Source organism: Ptychodera flava, unplaced genomic scaffold, assembly GCF_041260155.1.
Source record: "Ptychodera flava strain L36383 unplaced genomic scaffold, AS_Pfla_20210202 Scaffold_29__1_contigs__length_4469600_pilon, whole genome shotgun sequence".
NCBI classification, from domain to species: Eukaryota; Metazoa; Hemichordata; class Enteropneusta; family Ptychoderidae; genus Ptychodera; species Ptychodera flava.
In genome coordinates, this window is record NW_027248351.1 from 2126923 (window position 1) to 2148185 (window position 21263).

Below are 21263 nucleotides of genomic sequence, written 5' to 3' on the forward strand. Positions count from 1 at the left end.
TAGCGATTCATATGCTTATCTTAATACTTTTGAGACGTCTTACCACCAGATTATTACTGATAGTGTGTCCAATTCTCGAAACGTTTGGCAAAAGATGTTTTCCATATTAACAATTTCACTGGCATCTCAAAACCTTAAATAATAGCAATAATGTATCCCCCGTCCCGAACCTTACAATAATGTACTCGACTTCGTCTCGTACATTATGTTGTTCACAGATTACTTTCGTCCATTATTGGCTGGGAAGGGTACATTGTTACTAAATTATATCGTAGCTTTTTGTCAATAAAGTTCATTTTGTGACGTCATACCCCCTGATTATTATCCGATTATCCAGTCTTGTGGCCCCATAGCGAGCATATGACCGGGCATTTGAAAGGGAAATAATGGGGTAAACCATAAGCGATAAATCTTGATACTGGTGTACTTTATTGATAAAGTCTTACTGCACGATTTAACAAATATTTTGAGTCCTCTCGCGTGCACTGATCGTCTGCTCTGTCTGACTCGCGCTTAACTGTCTGCGTCAGATACACTGCAGTGTGTACAGTACTCAAGACGCTTACAAACTCCTAGATAACACAGGGAATATTATATGTCAGTGGCCTTGTAAATGAGGTAAGCGTGAAAAGCTACTCGAACCAGTCATCAACGGCTGTCAAGCAGCTGTCATTAACCTTGACCGGTGGCGGTGGCATCTTCGGAAATGACTCCGGAGTCATTCAAAGTCTCGTTTCAAGGTCAGTTATGACCAACAATCATGACGACCGTTGGCTCTCCGTGGATCTTACATATCGGTTACCTAGTTCTGATGCACCGGCTATAATCGCCTACAACCTTCATCATAGGTTTAGACCAGCTCCTGACGACGACCTTCCAGTATATATATTTGTCAACCGTATCGTTCAAGCATCCGTTTACATCGAGTTTTCCCGTTCTCAAAAATACGCCGGCCCTTATCAAGAAGCCGTCGAAAATTTAAAATTAAATTTATAGACACATTTTTAATAAAATTTAATTATTTGAATAAAATTGCTGAACTCTGTTGATATTTTTTTTGAATTGAATACTGTACTACTAGGCGAGCGGCAGGCTCACCTATTTTTCATACTTAAAGGGCCATTATTTGTAACTTTTGACCATTTTTACCTCGGAAAATTCCATGTTGGAGGCTCGTATTTGTTGCAAAATGTTGTTTTACGAAGAAACAAACATGATTAGTGATGTTATAGCCACATAAAACTGCTAATTTTTGTTCAAACGTGTTGCCCTTCCGAGCTCGTTTGTTGACGTCTGGCATGCTCAGCGTGCTGGGGAGAACGCAGATATGGTGACGCTGCGATCACGCGAAATGTACAATTTCACGTTTATTGCGGGATCAAAACAACATCGCGTCGTGGATTGCCAGACATCTGGCTACGCAACGTGCTCGGACAATGGACTACGACGTAAGTACCGGGCATAAGTAATAAATATTTATTTTAAAATTGCTGTAAATGGCTCGCGCAGGTGCAGAGGAATGCCTACGTTGCAATCCGCGTGTCGACAGAGTTTGTATTTCTGTCCGGACAAAAATTGAAATTTTCGTTGTAAAATCACATGTTATTTAGTCGTAGGGCACGTAATGTTTCCGAATATATGCGATTCTCTGTTATTTGACAGGCTATTCAACATTAGCCAGTGATCATTTCAATCAAAACTAACGGAAATATCGCCAGAAGATACAGCTAATGGAACTTTAATGTACCCACCTTACATACAGCCACATCATAAATCATTTGAAAGCGTAAGCTTATTATCTCTACTGCAAGAAAAATGACGATGTGGAGCCGCAAAGTAAGGCTATAATCCCCTAATTTCCATAATTCACATGGGTACCCAATTTGCATAAATGTGATATAAAATTAGGAAATTTATTGTTAACTACTCTAAACATACTTTTAAACTATCGAGTGATATATCAAATGAAAGGTATTTGCATGTAGAATAGAAAATTTATATTCAAAAGGATATTTAAAATGGTTTTACTGAATATTTACCCTTATGAATAACAATATTTTAAAATTTGAACACATACAGCCACATTATACAGCCATATTATACATCTTTTGAAAGCTTACTGTCTCTACTTGAAGAAAACAGACAACATTTAGCTGACAAGTCCGGCCGTAGCCCCTAATTTGCATAAATCCCACGGGTACTCAATTTGCATAAATGCGATATATATTAGATATTTATTATTCACTACTCGAAACATACTTTTAAACTATTGAGTGATATATCCAATGAAAGGAAGGTATTTGCATGTAGAATACTAAACAGACATCCAAAAAGATATTTAAATTCATTTCACTGAAATATTGTCATATTTATATTGAAGAAATATTTTGCCCATTTTAATAACAATATTTAAAAAAAACAATACAAAAAGCCAAATCGTACAGCATCATCATACGTCATTTGAAAGCTTACTATCTCTTCTTCAAGAAAATTGACAATGTGGAGCTGTCAAGTACGGATATGGCCCTTAATTTGCATAATTTACATGGGTACCCCATTTGCATTAATGCGGTGTAAAATTAGAAATTTATTAACTACGTTTTAATATTCAAATATTTGTGTAGTAAATGCTCACGTTATGGGGTTAAATATCTGAATTTGTTTTGCAATTGATTTTTTGTTTATTAAGGATACGCAGACTGGAACCTTTTCCTGTCTAATTCCCATATAGCTGAACAACAAGTGTAGCGCGCAAACAAATTCCTTAAGACTCAAAATTATTTGTCTGCAACTACTATGCAATAGTCGTCTACAACTGATATTCCGTAATGCGTTCCCTCTTAAATAAGACGAAGCAAATATCCGATCTAAGTTTCACGTGGTTTATTCGAATATAGGCATGTCTTCCAGACTGAGAACAACAAATTCTCTGAGTAGAATGTTGTACTACAAACGTTGAGAACGTTTGGGAACGATTAACTGAAAACAAATCAAAACAAAAGGATACAGGAAGTGAGAACTAAACTACGTTCACACTATGACACAGGAAGTAAATACTCTCTTTGACCAGGAAGTAAATACACTCTATGACACAGGAAATTAGAAACAGGAAGTAACTAACAGGAAGTAATACTCCCTCTAAGATGACTCAGGGGTCAAAGGTCATAATAGGTGGGGTGGTCACGTGACCCACCTCAGTAAACGCCCTCTAACGGTGACTGAACGTTTACTTTCGTTGAGAGATCTCATTTGCATAAAAGCAGCCCTGACTTAAACAATTAGCTGCTTTGAAACAATCACTAACTCAAAGATGCATAAGAATACAATCACTAAAACTACTTTATGTAAAAGGTCTCAAAAAGGTTGTACTATAAATGTAATCAGAGTCCAACTTGAATGTGTCCATTATGGCATTCATTGTTCGCATACTTCAATGTCCTTGGCCCTTTGTTAGGCACACGTGCTCTCAGAGTCTCACAATGGAATAAGGCTATTCAATGTTCCTTCAAGAATGTCTGCTTTAAAGTCACAAAGAATCAACTGAATTGCTTACCAATTTTGTGTAGGGTTGTATAAGACTATCGCATCAACAGGTTCAAAGCTGTTTCATCAAAATGGTCTTTACAAGCAATCTTGGCGAGAACTATAGCCGGTCACTTTCAGAGACATGTCCACTCTCTGAAGGTCTAACTTAAAGTGTCTAAAAGCACGCTTGGAATGGCTGCATGTGCGCAGTGCGTAATACAAAAGATAAACATTTAAAGACGGAAGTTGATGGTGACTCATGACTTTGAATTTGAACTATGGCCAAATAAGGGGATGTTGATTTTGACCGTAACATTCCGGTCCCCTAATTGTGTAGATGTGACTCGGAACAATTATAAATCCAATATTCTAAACTGGTCAAAATTCAATCTAACTAAACAAACATGAATAATATACTGTTCATATATCACTATTAAAAAAGATTAAAGTTCTTAGCTGTTCTTGTGTCCTTCAGACGAATCTTCAATGGCGTCGGCCTCCAGGAGCACACACAACTTATCCACTGGACGTCGTAGAGTAGTCGCTCTGGTCTTGACTTCTGCAAACCTGACGAGTCCCTTCTTGTCTTTCATCACTTCGGTGATTCTGCCATGGACCAGGAGTTCCTCGGCGCTGTGTTGTCGACGATCAACACCACGTCTCCAACGTTGAGGTTTCTTCTGATCTCGAGCCACTTCTGTCTCTCTTGTAGCAACGGGAGATATTCTTTCATCCATCTCTTCCAGAATATATCTGCCAGGTACTGCACTTGTCTCCATCGACGGCGTACGTAGTTGTCATTCTTCTGAAACAAGCCGGGTGGCAGGGCCTGTTTTGGTTTCAGCATTAACAGGTGGTTGGGTGTTAATGCCTCTAGATCGTTCGGATCTTCTGACAGCCTGGTGATTGGTCGGCTGTTAATTATGGCTTCCACTTCACAGAACAGCGTTCGGAGTGCTTCATCTGACATGCGAAGTGGTTGTTCTTTGAGCAAGGAAAAGATGATTTTCCTTATGGTTCTGATGTGACGCTCCCATACTCCTCCAAAGTGGGAACCTGCTGGGGGTTGAATTCCCATTTGATGTCTTGTTGGTGGAGCATCTCAGCTATCTTCTCTTGGTTCCATCTCCTGATACTTTCCTTCAGCTCTTTGTCGGCTGCGACGAAGTTAGTCCCGTTGTCTGATCTTATGGACCTAACGTGGCCTCTTCGTGCTATAAATCTTCTGATAGCGTTGATGCACGAATCTGTATCTAATGAGCAGGCTACTTCTAAGTGTACCGCACGAGTCGCCATACATGTGAAGATCGCTCCATACCTCTTCTCAGTGACACGGCCACGTTTGACCTCCAGTGGTCCGAAGTAATCTACACCTGTGCGAGTGAATGGTGGCTCTTCGGGGTGATGCGGTCCTTAGGTAGGTCTGACATCTTCTGCTCACAAACTTTTGCTCTATATTTTCTACAGATGACACATTTGGTTACGAGGTTGCGGATTGCTGTAGGCGCCCGTAGAATCCAATATTTCTCTCTTAGCTTCGCCAGCATCGAGTTCCTTCCAAGATGTCCGACTTCTTTGTGGGTTTCTTGGAGTATGATTGTAGACACTCGTGAGTCTTTAGGCAGCAGTATCCGGTGCTTGCTTTCTGGTGACACTGAGGCACGCTCCAGGCGTCGGCTTACTCGTATTATTCCTTTATCAAAAATTGGGTCCAGCTTATATAATGGGCTGTATCTCCTGACTTGCTTCTTTCGTTGAAGGAGTGCCATTTCATCTGGAAAGTGCTTTCGCTGCACATACTTCATGATTGCATCTTCTGCCCTTTGCAGATTCTCTAATGAAACAGGTGGGATTGTTGTTTCACAACTCTTCTGGCTAGTATCTGCGTTGGTGTCTTCATCGCCTTCCTTTCTTTTGCGGCATTTATCTTGGAGGTTTTTCTTCGCTAACAGGAACCATCCGACTATTTTCTTTAGTTTCATCATGCTGGAGTAGCGTAGTAAGATCTTCTCTACCCCAAACTCTTGCTCTACTAGTACGGTGCTGTACACGAATACTTTCCGCTTGACTTCTGGGTCTTTATTACATAGTGCTCTGGAGATGTCCTGTTGTGTAGGCCATTCACTTTCTCGTTTCCACAGGAAATCTGGTCCTCGCAGCCATCTTTTGTTTTGCAGGAACTTGTCTACCGTTACTCCCCTAGATGCGTTGTCTGCTGGGTTGGATTTTGTGTCGACGTACTTCCACTGTTTACTATCCGAACCTTCACGTATAATGTTGATCCGGTTGGCTACGAAGGTGTGGAATCGGGATGTTTCATTGGCGCAGTACTTAATCACTGATGTGCTGTCTGTCCAGAAGTATACCTTGTCGTTCTTAATGTCGAGTTCTTCCTCCAACATTCTGTTCATTCTCACGGCCACTGTAGCTGCTGTCAGCTCCAGGCGTGGGATGGTAATTTTCTTCAGTGGTGCAACCCTTGCCTTTCCCATAAGGAAGGCACAGTGAATTCTTCCGTTTTCATTTATGAGTCTAATATACGATGCGACACCGTATCCATATTCACTGGCGTCAGAAAAGTGATGTATTTCACGTACCTTGACTTCGCCAAAGTCTGCTGGTTTGTAGCACCTCTGAGTTGATACGTTTTCTAGTTTTGGAAGGTCTGATAGCCATCTTAGCCATTTCTTCCGATCGTCTTCTTTGATCTTTGCATCCCAGCCAATACCTCTACGACACAAGTCTTGAAGTAGTATTCTTGCAGGTAGGATGAACGGAGCTGCGAGTCCAATGGGATCGTATACTGAGCTGATAATTGATAGTATGCCTCTTCTCGTTGGAGGCCGGCTTTCAATGTTGATCTGGAATCCTATGGTGTCTGACTCGACCGACCATGAAGTACCTAGGGCACGCTCTACTGGTAGGCAGTCGTATTCCAGCTTCAGGTCTTTGATTTCCTTAGCTCTTTCTTCTTTTGGTATAGTCTCCAATACTTCACGGCTGTTGCTCACCCACTTTGTTAGACGGAAACCGCCCTTCTTGCAAGCTGCAGTCAGATCTTGCGTCAACTCGATTGCCTTCTTCGCACTTTCTACCGACTTGAGGCAATCATCTACGTAGAAGTCTCTCTTTATTGTTTTGACAACTTCCTGTTGAATAGGTGGCTGTTGTCGTCGGCCATCTTGTGTAGTGCTGTGTTCGCGCAGCTCGGGGATGATACTGCACCGAACAGGTGAACCATCATTTATAGACTCTTGGAGGGCTTTCTATGTTTCCATCTGGCCACCAATAGAAGCGTAGACAGTCACTGTCCTCTTCTCTAACCTTTACCTGGTGGAACATAGCCTCTATGTCTGCCATTAAAGCGACTGGTTCCTGTCGAAATCGTAATAACACTCCTAGTAGATTATTCGTCAGATCCGGCCCTTGTAGTAATAGGTTGTTCAACGACACTCCTTGGAACTTTGCTGAACAGTCAAAGACAACGCGGATCTTCTCTGGTTTCTTCGGATGATATACTCCATGGTGGGGTATATACCATACCTTTCCGTCGTCTCGATCTAACTCGTCGTTAGGGACTTGTATTGCGTATCCTTCTCAATTATGTCTGCCATGAACTTCTGGTAGTCGGCATGGAACTTTGGGTTGTTTCTCAACTTTCTTTCAAGGCCTTTAAAACGTTGTAAGGCATAGTGCTGATTGTCGGGTAGTCGAACTCTTTCATTTTTGAATGGAAGTCCCATTTTGTAGTGTTCATCTACTAGCTCAATGGTTTCCTTTACTTTCTGCATGAACTTCTTGTCTTCTTGGGAGTGCTCCCTTTTGTCATCTATCATGCGCTCAGGAAAATCAAGGTCAATGGAATGTCGCACTAACCTGTCTAGTTTATCCAATTCTTCCATATCCTCTACGGCCACAACTTCTGTTCTGTAGCTGGGAGGATGTTGCCCTTGTTCGTTCAATCTGACTACGTGCCAGGGGATCCATCCTACGCGTGTTCTGCATGGTGAGGGGTTGAGTCCGGACCACGTATTGTTTCCAGAGGGGTAAATACTGCTGTTTCTCGGTACCTATCATCAGTCCTATTTCGGCATCTATTCTTGGAAGCCTTATATTCTTCAAATGCGGCCATCTCATGAGATCCTCTTGACGGGGAATGTAGTCTTCAGAGACGCCTATCTCTGGTTTAGTGTATACTGTTTTCAGCTCTACTTGTGGCTCTGAACAGTCTAGGTTGTAAACTTCTATGCCCGTGACTTTGTCGCAGGTGTGGCTGCCTAAGCCGTTCACTGTATTTACCGTCAGCTTTGTCTTTCTGCCTGTGGCTCCAAGTTTTCTCTGTAACGCTTCTGTGCAGAATGATATGACACTACCTGTGTCCAGAAAGGCATAAGTCTGTACCATTCTATTTGAGCCTTTCAACTTCACCTTGACAGGGATAATAGTCAGCAGGACCTTGCAGTTATCATCATCACCACCGGTGTCATCGTCTTGACCACCGGTCCCCATAAAGGACTGTACTTGGTCCACCTCTGCCGTGGTGCAGTGTACTGCGACACTCTCCGTCTGTACTGGTCTCTTTGAATCCTCATCTTTATCAGTTGTCGGTCGACGATCCTGATGTAGTACTGTTGGGTGTTTTCCTTGGCATTTGGAGCATTTAGCTTTCTGCTTGCATTGCCTACTCCGGTGACCAGGTTTCAGACAGCCAAAACATACACCTTGGTTTCTCAGAAAGTTAACAGTATCTTCTTGACTGGCTGCAATCAATTGTTCGCAACTGTCGAAAGAATGATTGTTATCTTGGCAGTGCAGGCATGGTTTCTGTTGAGCCTTGTTTGGTTTGGAGGTTGAAGTGTTGCTCTTCTTGCTCCCTTGGTTCGTCTTCTTGTCTGCGCTTGTAACGCTAGTGGCGAAAGATTGTTCCACTTTGTCTGTAACTCTCTTCTTTTTCACTGGATTGTCGAGACTAGCCATTGCTTGTCTACTGTAGTCCGGGCATGACAGTCTGCGTGCTTCGGACTTCACCAGATCGACGAGGTCTTCAAATCTTACTCTTTTCTTGGCTTTGCGTATCTTCGCTGTGCGTTTACTCCAAGAATCTTGAATAAAGTAAGGAAGCTTCTTGACGATCCGTTTCATATTTTCTGAATGTTCTAGTATTTCTAGGCCATCAACGCATCGGGTTGCTGTCTTACATCGATTCAAGAAGATGGCGAACTTGTCTAACGAGGCAACGTTGTCTGGCTTGATTGGAGGCCAGTCCAAAACCTTCCTCAGGTAGGCGTTGGCTATCTTGTGTGGATCACCATAGCGCTCTTCCAGCTCCTCCATGGCACCCTGATATGCTTCACTTGCGTCTATACCTGCATACCCTTGAACTATTTCATGGGCTGTGCCTTCCGTGAACTGTCTCAGTAGAGTGAGTTTATCTTTATCATCTTCGGCAGTCGGTACTAGTTTGGTCTCAAACTCATCTATGAATGATCTGTACTCCATGATGTTACCGTCAAACTTCTTTATCACTGTGGACATTTTCTTTATTGCTCTGATCATGGCCCACTGTGCAGAGTCACGTGTCGTCTTACTCATGTTACTGCCACTGCTTCTGGTGGAAATTCTGGAAGCTGCTACACTGACTTCTTCTTCTAAATCATCCGCCTCACTGTCATTCTCCCTTTCTATTGTAGGAGTTTCCTTCTTATACACTCGTACTGGTGTTGTGGTCTTTCGTGGTTTTGTTCTGGACACAATGGATTTGTCCTCCAGTGGTTCAGTCTTAATATTGATGGCGATATCGTCCTCGAATTCGTCACCAAAAAACTTATTCAGAGATCTAGCTCTAGCATCAGCTACGGCAATCTTCGTGTCAAGTTCATGTTGCTCCTCCTTGAGTTGAAGCTCATGTCTTGCCATGGCCCGCTCCATTTCTTGCCTCTCCCGGTGTTCTTGGAGTTGAAGCTTATACTTAGCACGCTCAATCTCTTGCTTCTTCTTGAGCTTAGCTGACCTTGCCAACAGTTCAGCCTTTTCCCTTTCATCTGCTAGTTTGGTGGCTGAGAGTGCACTGTGGCTCGTATGATGGCTGACCCCACTCTGGCTGCCAACTACGGACGGCTTCGGTGTGCCGACTTGAGAGACACTATCTTCTGGTCCTACATCCTCTTGTGGATGAATTGGTGTGGGGTTCACTATTGGTGTTGGGTCACTTCCTGTTTGCTCACCCATGCAGTGGTGTCTTTAAAGAAGGTCCCAAAAACGTCTTCGACATCGGCCAGCCAACGAAGGCGTTCGTCTGGCACCTGATCCTTTGGGAGTAAACTTTCGTATTCATAGCACGTGTCTGCAAAGACTTGATGCAGCTCCTTCCACACTTCAAACTTCAGTTTGATTGTGAATAGGTCTGCCTTATCAGCGATGAGGTCTTGTATTTTCTTGGACTTTTGGGTTAGTGAACTCGCTGTTTTCTCTAAGAAGCCACCTTTAGTAGATAACTCATATTTAAGTCCTTTTTCGGACAGTGTTCTGTCACGGCCGCTACGCCTGGGTTCTTGCAATTCCTTTTCCGGTGACGAAGTTCTTGATTTCTTTCTTTCGTCTTCCATGGTCTGACTTAGGTGAATATCACAAGTCCGACGCAAAATCGTTAATGAGAAATGAAGCGCGCAAACAAATTCCTTAAGACTCAAAATTATTTGTCTGCAACTACTATGCAATAGTCGTCTACAACTGATATTCCGTAATGCGTTCCCTCTTAAATAAGACGAAGCAAATATCCGATCTAAGTTTCACGTGGTTTATTCGAATATAGGCATGTCTTCCAGACTGAGAACAACAAATTCTCTGAGTAGAATGTTGTACTACAAACGTTGAGAACGTTTGGGAACGATTAACTGAAAACAAATCAAAACAAAAGGATACAGGAAGTGAGAACTAAACTACGTTCACACTATGACACAGGAAGTAAATACTCTCTTTGACCAGGAAGTAAATACACTCTATGACACAGGAAATTAGAAACAGGAAGTAACTAACAGGAAGTAATACTCCCTCTAAGATGACTCAGGGGTCAAAGGTCATAATAGGTGGGGGTGGTCACGTGACCAACCTCAGTAAACGCCCTCTAAAGGTGACTGAACGTTTACTTTCGTTGAGAGATCTCATTGCATAAAAGCAGCCCTGACTTAAACAATTAGCTGCTTTGAAACAATCACTAACTCAAAGATGCATAAGAATACAATCACTAAAACTACTTTACGTAAAAGGTCTCAAAAAGGTTGTACTATAAATGTAATCAGAGTCCAACTTGAATGTGTCCATTATGGCATTCATTGTTCGCATACTTCAATGTCCTTGGCCCTTTGTTAGGCACACGTGCTCTCAGAGTCTCACAATGGAATAAGGCTATTCAATGTTCCTTCAAGAATGTCTGCTTTAAAGTCACAAAAGAATCAACTGAATTGCTTACCGATTTTGTGTAGGGTTGTATAAGACTATCGCATCAACAGGTTCAAAGCTGTTTCATCAAAATGGTCTTTACAAGCAATCTTGGCGAGAACTATAGCCGGTCACTTTCAGAGACATGTCCACTCTCTGAAGGTCTAACTTAAAGTGTCTAAAGCACGCTTGGAATGGCTGCATGTGCGCAGTGCGTAATACAAAAGATAAACATTTAAAGACGGAAGTTGATGGTGACTCATGACTTTGAATTTGAACTATGGCCAAATAAGGGGATGTTGATTTTGACCGTAACAACAAGAATACATAAAACCAATTGGAACTAATGTAAATAAAACGTGTTTTGTGCTCTAAAGTTGAGAGTTGAAATATTACAAATCACTCTTAAAAACAAGTAAAAGAAAAGCAGATGAGCTTAAATTTGCAAATTAAACCGACATTACTTCACCATCCAATTATCCCAAATTAGTTTCAATCTTGTCATAAATAGCTGTGTGTTGAATGGCCCTTTTGTATTATTGATGTCATTTTTGTTTTATTTCTCTAGAAATCTTGTTTTGATGGAGACATCATTGGTTACTACATTTGTGTTACATCTGTATTTTCAGTTCAGTATGTGGAATATTTAGAAGGAAAGCATTATATTTCATATATCGTATTAAGTTGTATAATGAAGGAAAGGCAACTCAACACACCGAACATATCTTCGTTGTTTGCATTTTGTGTATGATATTGTGTATATTGTCAGTGTATATTATGTTTGGCTGTTTTATATAAAATATTAATTAGCCATAGCGATTTTTCCAGTTAACAGTAAAATACTAGCACCACTTACAAGACAAAATGAGAATAATTCAGCGACACACAGAACAAATATCGCTCAGACTGAGATTCAGAGACGATGTATGATTCTCATTGGAACTCAACACGAGCTTATTAATTCATATCAAACATAAACAAATGCATCATACTTTCAAATTTTCGTAAGCTCTTCTCAAGAAATCATATCATTAGACCTCATTATCTATAAAAGTCATCGTTGCAACAAAGAGAACATTCTCGGCTGCAAAACACACACATAACCAACAGATACATTGCGGTTCATGAAACAAAACGGCGACATTCAAGGGCCTTGTTAAACGCGAAACATTACGATACATTATCATGCAACAACAAGACAATACAAAATACAAGATATTTTCGAGATAAAAGTAATGAAATGCGACAAAACGATTCTAAATCTTGTTTAGTTATTACTAACTTTGGACAATCGGATGACATTTAAATGTTATTAAATTTTCATTAAATTACTTTCAAGACCTTTGAATCGTAAAAAGTAAAAGGGAACCAAAACATTTTCAGGTCCCCTGTATGCAGATCACAAACTCCATGTACCCTCTACAATCTCCCAAAATTTTCGAATCCAACCCGAATTCCTCCGTCCCTCACCGTTATTTGTGAGCGTAGCCTAATCACATACATAAGAAACGAAAATAGGATGATGCAAAACTTCACAAAACCTACAACAGTCCGATCTCCGATTCAAATGAGCATACACAAATACAGCCTGAACGAACAGTAGACATTCTAGCTTCCGTACTTGAACAAACTGAACTTCAGTGGAACAACTCGATTGGTAACATCTACAATCATTCAATCAGTGCACATGTTTCACCAAAAGAAAATGAAGAAAAGATGAAAACAACTCGATTCTTGAAAGGTAGCATCAAAGGATCGCAGAGTCACATTAGTCTTGCTATCCCATAGGGCAGGACATGTAGGTTAGGGCTACGTCTCGCCATGGCAAATCGACACTGTACATAAAACGGCCAAACATAACATAATATACACTTACAATATACACAATATCATAAACAAAATTCAAACAACTAAGATATGAACGATGTGTGGAGCTGCTTTCTCTTATTACATGTCACCAATTGTGTCTGCTGTCAAATTAATCTTCCCTGCACAGACCTTTGTTCCTGCCAAGGCAGCGATAACTGTGGTAACCCTTTTACTCATGACAATGCTGGTGAAGAAGAGGATGATGAATTCCTACAATTACTAGATTTACTGGAAATGACATGAATGATTTGGATCATGAACATGCCATTACTTTGACTGCAGCTTACTCTGACACATTGTTTCAGCTACAGAGCTATATTTCAACAACTACAATAGTGTCGTTCATGTGGACCTTTTTATGTTTGCCCTTAATAGTAATTGGTGATATTTTCCCAACACATCTTTACGAAATAATTTTGGCGTTCAAATCATTTACCATATATGTTGAAATCAAAATGTTATATATATCCTGTTTTCATGGTTACAACATTACAAGAAAATGTTGGTATTCTTGAGTAACATTAAAAAGTTTCCTTATGCTGTGAATGGCTATATTATACTCCAAACAAAAGGCATATTCGAAGAATCAGCCTCTGACCTATAAAAGCTAGACATCGGTATTGGATAATATTGTAAACAAGAAGAGGTGTTCATATGTTTTAAAACATACATTCAACAAAAAGTAATAATTTTCAGAACTAATTTCAACTGTTTGTTCTCCATGTTCTACGCACTTTTTTTCACATCATAATGCTTGTGGTTGCATTGATACTTAAGTTATTTTTTTTAAATACCATTATTCAAAAGCGGAAGTATTTCTTTCAACAGAAATATAAAATATTTCAGTACAATCACTTTAAATATCACTTTTTATATCAATTTTGTGTTTTACATGCAAATACCATTACCAAATACCATATATCACTCAATAGTGTAAAAGTATGTTTAGAATAGTTAACAATGAAATTTCTAATTTTATATCTCATATCATTGTCAATTTTCTTCAAGAAGATATAATAAGCTTTCAAATGACGTACGATGTGGCTGTATCATAGGGCTGTATGCGTTAATTTTTTAAAATATTGTTACTCTAAAGGTGAAAATGTTTTTTCCATATACATATGAAAATATTTCAGTGAAATCAATTTCAATATCTCTGCGGATACGAGCCTATACGAGCGACATAATCCTGATAGTAACGATCAGCTGATACCATGCAGCTCGCTGATGTCCATGCATGAACATTCCGTTTTCTTCATGCCTGGCATTTCATTTTGTTTCAGCTTTTTCAGCTTTTTGAATGGCATTCTAAACGTTGATTTTTCAAGTTCCTTAATGACTGTAGGGATGCAATCCCTTTCCATTTCATTCGAAAATACATTGCTTTTTATTTCCAAATCGAACCGTGGACGTACGGCTCATTTTAATTTTGCGTTGAACGTGCGTGTGCAGTGCAGTGCAGTGCGGAAAGTGTCGAAATGTATAACGTATACAGATTCAAGTCCGATCATGCCGAACGATGCTCAGTGTGACCATTTGCGGAGTAATCATCAATTTTAGGGGTAGACTAGGGACACCCCGCTACGTACAGTAAACTTTTGGGATAAGGAAGGAAGCCTTCGCCACACATCACGAACCAAAATGAGAGTGATATAGCCCAATCTTACAGTACTTCCATACATTTATGAGATATTTTGTAGAGTGTAAAAGATTATCAAATGCTTTGCGATGTTTGAAAGAAATTTTTAACAATATTTTGTTCGATAACGTTTTTCTAAGTTTTTTTCCAATTGTTTCCTCTAATTGTTAAAAGTCAAATGAAGGTTTTTGGCCTGCGAAATACGACGAAAGAGATCTCCAACCGGAAAAATTCAGGTATAAATTCAAGCCCACGATACTCGATTGCAATCACAGCCACTTCATACTTGTTGACTATGGCAAACCGTTCTTCGGACTTGACATTGCTTTTCGGACGGACCTTTTACGATATATAGCTAAACACGGAGGTAAGAAGCTTTATCATTATTTATATGCTGATAACCTTCAGACACTTGAGACAGAGAGTTTGACGATGTTTCAGGCGGAAAAGTGGTGTGAATGAGTGCCACGAAAGCTGTAAAAATATACCAAAGTTGGCAATAGGGTATACGACAGAGGACAGTCGTGCGGAGAGGCCCTGTTAACATAAATTGATCGTGTAGGTCTGTAACAAGGTTTGAGCTTCTCAAACAGTCATTGCAAGGAAATTTTCATGTTTTAATCTAAGAAGTCGACACCATTGAGTACTTTATTCATTGCATATAATTCAAGCAACTTGATATTAACCCTCTAAAATGACGAAAATTTCTCACAGGCACAAATAATTCAACAGATGGAAACACTGATGCACAAGTACCAGCTGTGTTGGTAGTTATGAAGGTAGTTATAATACAATTAAAAGCGTGTACCAAACTCTTGTGCAAAACAGTATGGACAAAGGTGCCAAAGGTGATGCTGCTGGCATTCCCGTGGTTATCATAAAGGGAAGCGGCAGAGCTGCTGATATTATCGCTGAGGCTTATCTACGGTCAAGAAATACAGAAATGTCTGAGTAAGTAATCACAAGAGTTAAAACAGATGTCTCTAATATTTCACATCAGTCTTTATACCTTATTACTGTAACATTTCCATCATAATTAAACAAGTGTGCCGTAATTTTATTGGAATCTTCAAAGCGAGCGTACATATTGAATACGACTGTTTGGCAACAAGATGGGACATAAACAACGTCAAACAATATGTTACAACATTGCTTATGGCAATGTTGGAGCTTTGTCAACCGTCAGAGATCGCATAGAAACCAAAAATGACTGTGTGCACACAGTTATTTTTTTCTAACGGAGTTACAGTTACTCATATTCAAAAGAAGCAATTCGTAGTAATAGTATTTAGAATGGTAATCGAAGACATCTGCACGCAAAACGTTTATCTAAATCCCTTAAAGAAAATTTGTTCAGTTTCAACTTATGTCGATTTCAATGAAATGTTTCAGCTCAAAAGCGCAGTATGAATGGTTGCCTGGGAATAACATTCCACGTGCACTCAAGTCTTGTTCCTGTAAGGAGTCAAGTGGCTATCTTTTACACATATCAAACCTGTTGATTATTTTTTATATGGAAACGGGCTGAAATATCAATCATTATTGCTCAACTCATACGCTCAATACATTATATAATATGTTGATCGTAAACTTTATTGTTTATACATTATGTCAGCGAAGCATCACGTTATGTCTACAAGCATGAACGGGGTAAAGATAGCGCCTTTGTCTCTGTATGGTAGGCGAGCGCATAATAGTATCCATACTGAAAATGGTTTTGAATATTTTGATTATGATATCACAGTAGAGCTGAACCGAAAAGCTCGTGCAACTATGGAATTTCGATACATTGACAGTTTGTTATTCATATTATTTGATGGGTTTTTAATAAAGCTATTTTCAGATGCGCCTCGTTGTCAAATGTGTTCGTGGCAAGGCAGCTCCTTGCAATAGTTCATTAAGCTTGACTACTCATTGTGCTGTAGCAAACGTTTACTTTTTGCCGCAGAGGTGTCCCTTGACACTCGCCACAAGGTGTCATGACACCTGCCAAACGACATCAAATATTTCTGTTGGATAATCACGATCTATTTAAAAGAATATAGTGTTAACTTTGAAAAATGTTGTTTCCATTGCAGCGACAGGATTGTCGCTGATCAGGAAAAAAACGTACGCGATTTGATAGCCCATGTGAAGAATGGACGATGGAGAAACACACTGATGGAAGAATGTCTAAACCATTTGAAACAGATCATCGCTCCTCAGAACAGAAGACTGGTATGTAATGCAAAGTTGACATTCTAAGGAAAAAAGTGTCAATCCTAGATATTTCATTGAGGCTACAAAATGCTAAGAGTTAAAAAATTGTTAACATGATTGAGATAGCTTCCAGGGTCATTGTTACCAATATAAGATTGGCGATAATTTCTTGATAATTGTCAGAAAAAGGAAGCGATGATACCTGTGTTTTCTGCTCTTAACCACATGGATACGCCTTATTTCCTAGGTTGCGAGTTCTAGCAATAGTGCTGATATCAAACTATATCCTTGTCTTTATTGTACAAGACAAGGAAAGACTAACCATGATTTTACCTCTTCTAAGTTTTATCGATATCTCTGAGGTCACTGAGGACTAAGTTATGTGTTATTTGTGTACCTATATTTCTAATCAGAATATTTGTTTTCGATACTGATTTCTGTCCAAATGATACGCTTTATGTAATCATAAAAGAATTCAATATTTCGCCTCACTTGTGCAAGATTGATAGATAGATCGCCGCTTCCACTTCTGCCGTGAACAGGAAAGTCAATATCCAGCAACCTGATTGGCTGGAGCCGTGGTTTATATCCTCAACAAAAAGACCTGTGCGCTGCGCAACATTTTTGAGCTCGCTGTCCATACGAAATAAATGTAAGTTAAGGTTAAAAATATAAGGATTTACTATATCTACGAAATCTTTAAAGAAGTGAATCTAAAGTGAATCATAAATTGGAAAAGAATAAAAATCAGCATGTCTTCATTGATACTTTTTTCATTTAAGTCAATAAGTTGCTTCTAATTCTTAATTTAATAACTGATTAACTTATTAATGTTCTCGGTTTGATAACCAACAAATCAGCTGTTTTAATGACCATTTTTGTTTTAAAAATATATCATCAAAACAATACCACTTTCAAGTTTAATTTTAATTTAGTTACTTCTCACAGTCACTGCAATCAACGTTATAACTATACACTCCAGTATTATGTAGAGTTATGTTAGCAATAGCATTGCAGTACATGTATAACACGAGTCAGCTTTCAAAATTACCAGTACTGTTTAGGAGCAATTTCTTCACCTGGAAATGTATTCCGTTCGATTTTTGTGTGGGGTTCACGTATTGGACATCTCCTGAAGTCTCTAGCACTTGTCGTGAGTATATAATCTTAACCTAGCTTCGAATTTATGGGTCAACTTGGCATTGTCCTTGTGCACATGCGCAGTCACAAGGCGTCATGTTTTCCATCTTTTGACTCGGACAGAGATAATGACACCCCGTTACTCATCTTCCTCAAACCAACCTTACCCAAGCATATCAATGTAGTGCAACCAAGTGAAATTTTACTCTCTTTGCCGGAAATATACAAGGCGATAATGGAAATCATTGATCCTGATGGAATTACTGGTATCCAGAGAAATAAAGATTTTAGAGGTTATAGGTACAGGACAATGCCAAGAGGATTATTCTACTAACAGGTTGCATTAATCTACGTAGCAAGTGTATAACAGTCTTTGACGAAAGCGTTAATCTCAATGCAAAGAGAGCATAACGACAAGATAATAGTGAGAAACATACGTTTATCTGTCGATGATGACGTGATTTAACAGAAATAGTCCAGTCAATTTAGGGTTTAACCTAGGACTAATTGCAACAGAAATTATTTCTTCAGCATGACCTTTGGTAAGGTCTCACTAATGACATATTAAAAGTATAGGAAAATCTAAGGGGTGCAAATGGGTTAAATTTGCATATATTCAAATTAGCTATATATCGCCTTTAAAATGACTGCTATACTCACATTTTGGGCATGTAAACTGAATTCAAGTGACTTTTTCATTGCAACACAATTCAGTAAGGTTCAACAAGTTATTTTCTAAATGTCTTGAACAATAAATATCATGCAAATTAACTAATTTGCATATATTCGCCGTTTTTCCATTATTTCAGACAAAATAAATATTTAAGGTCGTATATAAACAAATTTTTCTCTATGAAATTGTTAAGTTTTTGCAAGAATTATCAATTCCATACCTAAAAAAATATGAGTCTGACCTAATTTGCATGCTAATTATTTGATACAAAAGACCTAATTTGCATAATTGACCAAAACGGTCTTCTGAATACAATAAGACTACAATAGCTTCCATTTACATTTTCTTGTTATTCAGAAATGCAATGAATAAAGAGAAGAGTTTCAGAGCATTACTGTTTAAATAAAGGGAGTCAGAATACTTTCTTGGATATTCTTCTTTCTTTTACGACGTTAAGGTTATTCATGGAAAATAATTGGACATGTTCAATTTTTTGACATCCATTGTGAATTGTTAAGTCATTTCTCCTACAACATGTTCGATAGCAGTAAAAATTTTGAAGGAATTTTTTATGCTTTGGTCACTTTTTTCAATGACGATGGAAATATTCAGTTACTAATAAACGGTTCACCACACTTAACAATTGTGCCTGTGAATCATCTTTCTCATCATCGAACTATTGATTAGTATAAATACCAACATCATTTGAATCACAATGATAGTGGTGGTGATGAAAATGATTATGATGATCATTACCATATCATAAATTTCTTCCTCTTCCTCCCTGTTCACATCTTCCTGTAGGTTGTTCATTTGTTTACAGCCTGAATCCTTTCGTTGACAACAGAAAGTCTAGATTTTGTTTTCTGTCGGGGTTATTGAGGCTGCTGCAGTTCATTGTAGAACCCATAAGAATAGGGAAGGGCAACTCAATGAAAGTTGTGAAGCAAGGGATGATATAATTGTACCGCGTATCATATCAGATCTTAGATGTGCAAGTATCACTCATGGGGCTGTTTATGTAATGGACTTTCCATTTACAGATTATTAGACTTTTGTATCATTACCAATAAGATCGATCATTCAAGGAATTGACAGTCTGGCCAATCTGAGGTGAGACTTCTATAAGGTTCAAAATACAGGATGACCAATTATATGATAATTTGATGTCAAAATTTGATATCTTAATTGATAAACTTGTTAACGGCAGCTTCTGTGAAGCAAATCCCTTCACATTTTGGTTTTCTTGTTTCACGGTCATAAAAATTAGAAAAAGCAGCTAGACCATGTAACATTATGAAAAGTATCTAGATTTGCTTTTACCAGTGATTTAGATTATCATGATTCAGTCAACATATTTTTTTTCAGTTTTTCCTCAAATGCTATGGCTGTGTACTGTACGACTAATTAGGAAATCTCTCTCTTCAATCCATTATATTACTTTATATTAGTTTTCATTTGTTGTCTTCAAGAAATTTCAAAATTTTGAGAAATGCAGTGTCCTTTGATTATCGTAATGTATTTCAGCTGTTTAAGGAACATCTTTGCTTATCACATATTTCATAATAATTGGCAGTGTAGTATAATAATTGTACCTCTTCATCTTCATGATCATTATAATTGTATTTCTATATCATTATTATCATAAATTTCTGTATGTTGCATTAACAGGCAAGTTACACACAGTCAAAAGTATATCTGATTTACCAGTGACCACATAACCTGGTCTTTAATTACATTTTACCAACACTTAATCTATATAAGTAATACCGGTAAGGGTGAAAATAGAGGAAAATAGAGCTGAAACACAAATTTCCTCAGCCTCCCTTAGTACAAAGCGTTGGTTATTTGGCCAAGCATTTTGGTATGCATTAAGATAATCCAAATCTGCCAGTAAGTTCCAAATATTATTGACATTATGCAAATTCTCTAGATAATTGAAACGAACTATACGAATCAATCATTGTTTATTTTTACAGGGCTTTTCATTCTGTATGCCCAATTAGTATATAATCATTACAATGAGTTAAAATACACAGAAAATAAATAATCATGTCAATTTCTTTGTACTGAGCAAAATGTTCATTCAAGTTATAAAATGATCATCTTTCGATAGGAAGTACTTAAAGTAATAAATAACTTAACAAGTAGTGTCTCTTAATGTAACTTCTCATTTTACTGATAATAAAATTAATTAAAATAACTTTACGTCAATTTGAAAAATTAAAGAAAATTATTTTTATGATTATCATATAGGATTTATGCACATGAGGAATCGTTTAAAATTAGGTAACATATATTTAGCAATGTTAGTAAAAAATTCCAATCTCTCTTTACGATATTGTATAACATTTCAAGTTTCAAGTATTATATTTAATAGAGTGTAGGTATTTCCTATAAAATCTTTTACAATTAGCCCTGTTGCACAATGTAGATTGTATTAGACTTTGAATATACAGTTTCTTGGACCTTTCAGCATTTAAGGTGAGAAATAATTAATGTTCCAATTAGAAACAGGAAGTGACATGATTGACTTATTGGACTAATGCAAATAAGAACTTCTTTATTGCTGTAAGATACATTTGAAAACTGCCTAAACTAAAAACAAAAAAATGATCTTACATAGTCATTACAATGTCAGCTTATCTCTTAAATCACTTTCGTATGTAGATTATCAGCACCAGGTTTTAGCATTTGGGTAAATTAGCTGTCTTATGCACAACTTCATTAAAGGCACTTTTCGCGATCCCTGGGATCGCCTTTGTTCTATAGTCTGTAAGA

General features: G+C 38.3%; 3 protein-coding genes and 1 long non-coding RNA gene across 6 annotated transcripts in view; 1 reads left to right on the forward strand and 3 right to left on the reverse strand.

Moving 5' to 3' along the window:
• Positions 1 to 2868: 2868 nt before the first annotated feature.
• LOC139127206 (uncharacterized) lies at positions 2869 to 5119 on the reverse strand. Its single transcript, XM_070693119.1, has 2 exons — positions 3554 to 5119; positions 2869 to 2979 (listed from the first exon to the last, which is right to left on the reverse strand). The coding sequence occupies exon 1, from the start codon at positions 4601 to 4603 to the stop codon at positions 4118 to 4120; it is 486 nt and encodes a 161-aa protein (XP_070549220.1). The 5' UTR covers positions 4604 to 5119; the 3' UTR covers positions 2869 to 2979; positions 3554 to 4117.
• LOC139127128 (uncharacterized) lies at positions 4893 to 7049 on the reverse strand. The gene is made up of 2 exons (XM_070693047.1): positions 7045 to 7049; positions 4893 to 6744 (listed from the first exon to the last, which is right to left on the reverse strand). Exons 1-2 carry the CDS (start codon positions 7047 to 7049, stop codon positions 4893 to 4895), a joined length of 1857 nt encoding a protein of 618 aa, XP_070549148.1.
• A 3258-nt stretch (positions 7050 to 10307) lies between these two features.
• LOC139127169 (uncharacterized) lies at positions 10308 to 11139 on the reverse strand. Its single transcript, XR_011550939.1, has 2 exons — positions 10994 to 11139; positions 10308 to 10418 (listed from the first exon to the last, which is right to left on the reverse strand). It is a non-coding gene; the product is annotated as an uncharacterized lncRNA (long non-coding RNA).
• Positions 11140 to 14650: 3511 nt separating this feature from the next.
• Positions 14651 to 21263, forward strand: part of LOC139127226 (transient receptor potential cation channel subfamily M member-like 2) — a 49651-nt gene continuing 43038 nt past the window's right edge. For 2 of the 3 annotated variants that reach the window (XM_070693136.1, XM_070693137.1), the window contains exons 1-3: positions 14651 to 14837; positions 15185 to 15421; positions 16549 to 16687. In XM_070693136.1, coding sequence (XP_070549237.1) covers positions 15300 to 15421; positions 16549 to 16687 — 261 coding nt within the window. In that variant the 5' untranslated portion in view covers positions 14651 to 14837; positions 15185 to 15299. Of the gene's footprint in view, positions 14838 to 15184; positions 15422 to 16548; positions 16688 to 21263 lie in introns of those variants that run through there. The other variant, XM_070693138.1, reaches the window with a different exon arrangement.

Coding starts and splice junctions, on each gene's coding strand:
- LOC139127206 (XM_070693119.1), bottom strand. CDS start 4,603: ATGGGAATTCAACCCCCAGCAGGTTCCCACTTTGGAGGAGTATGGGAG.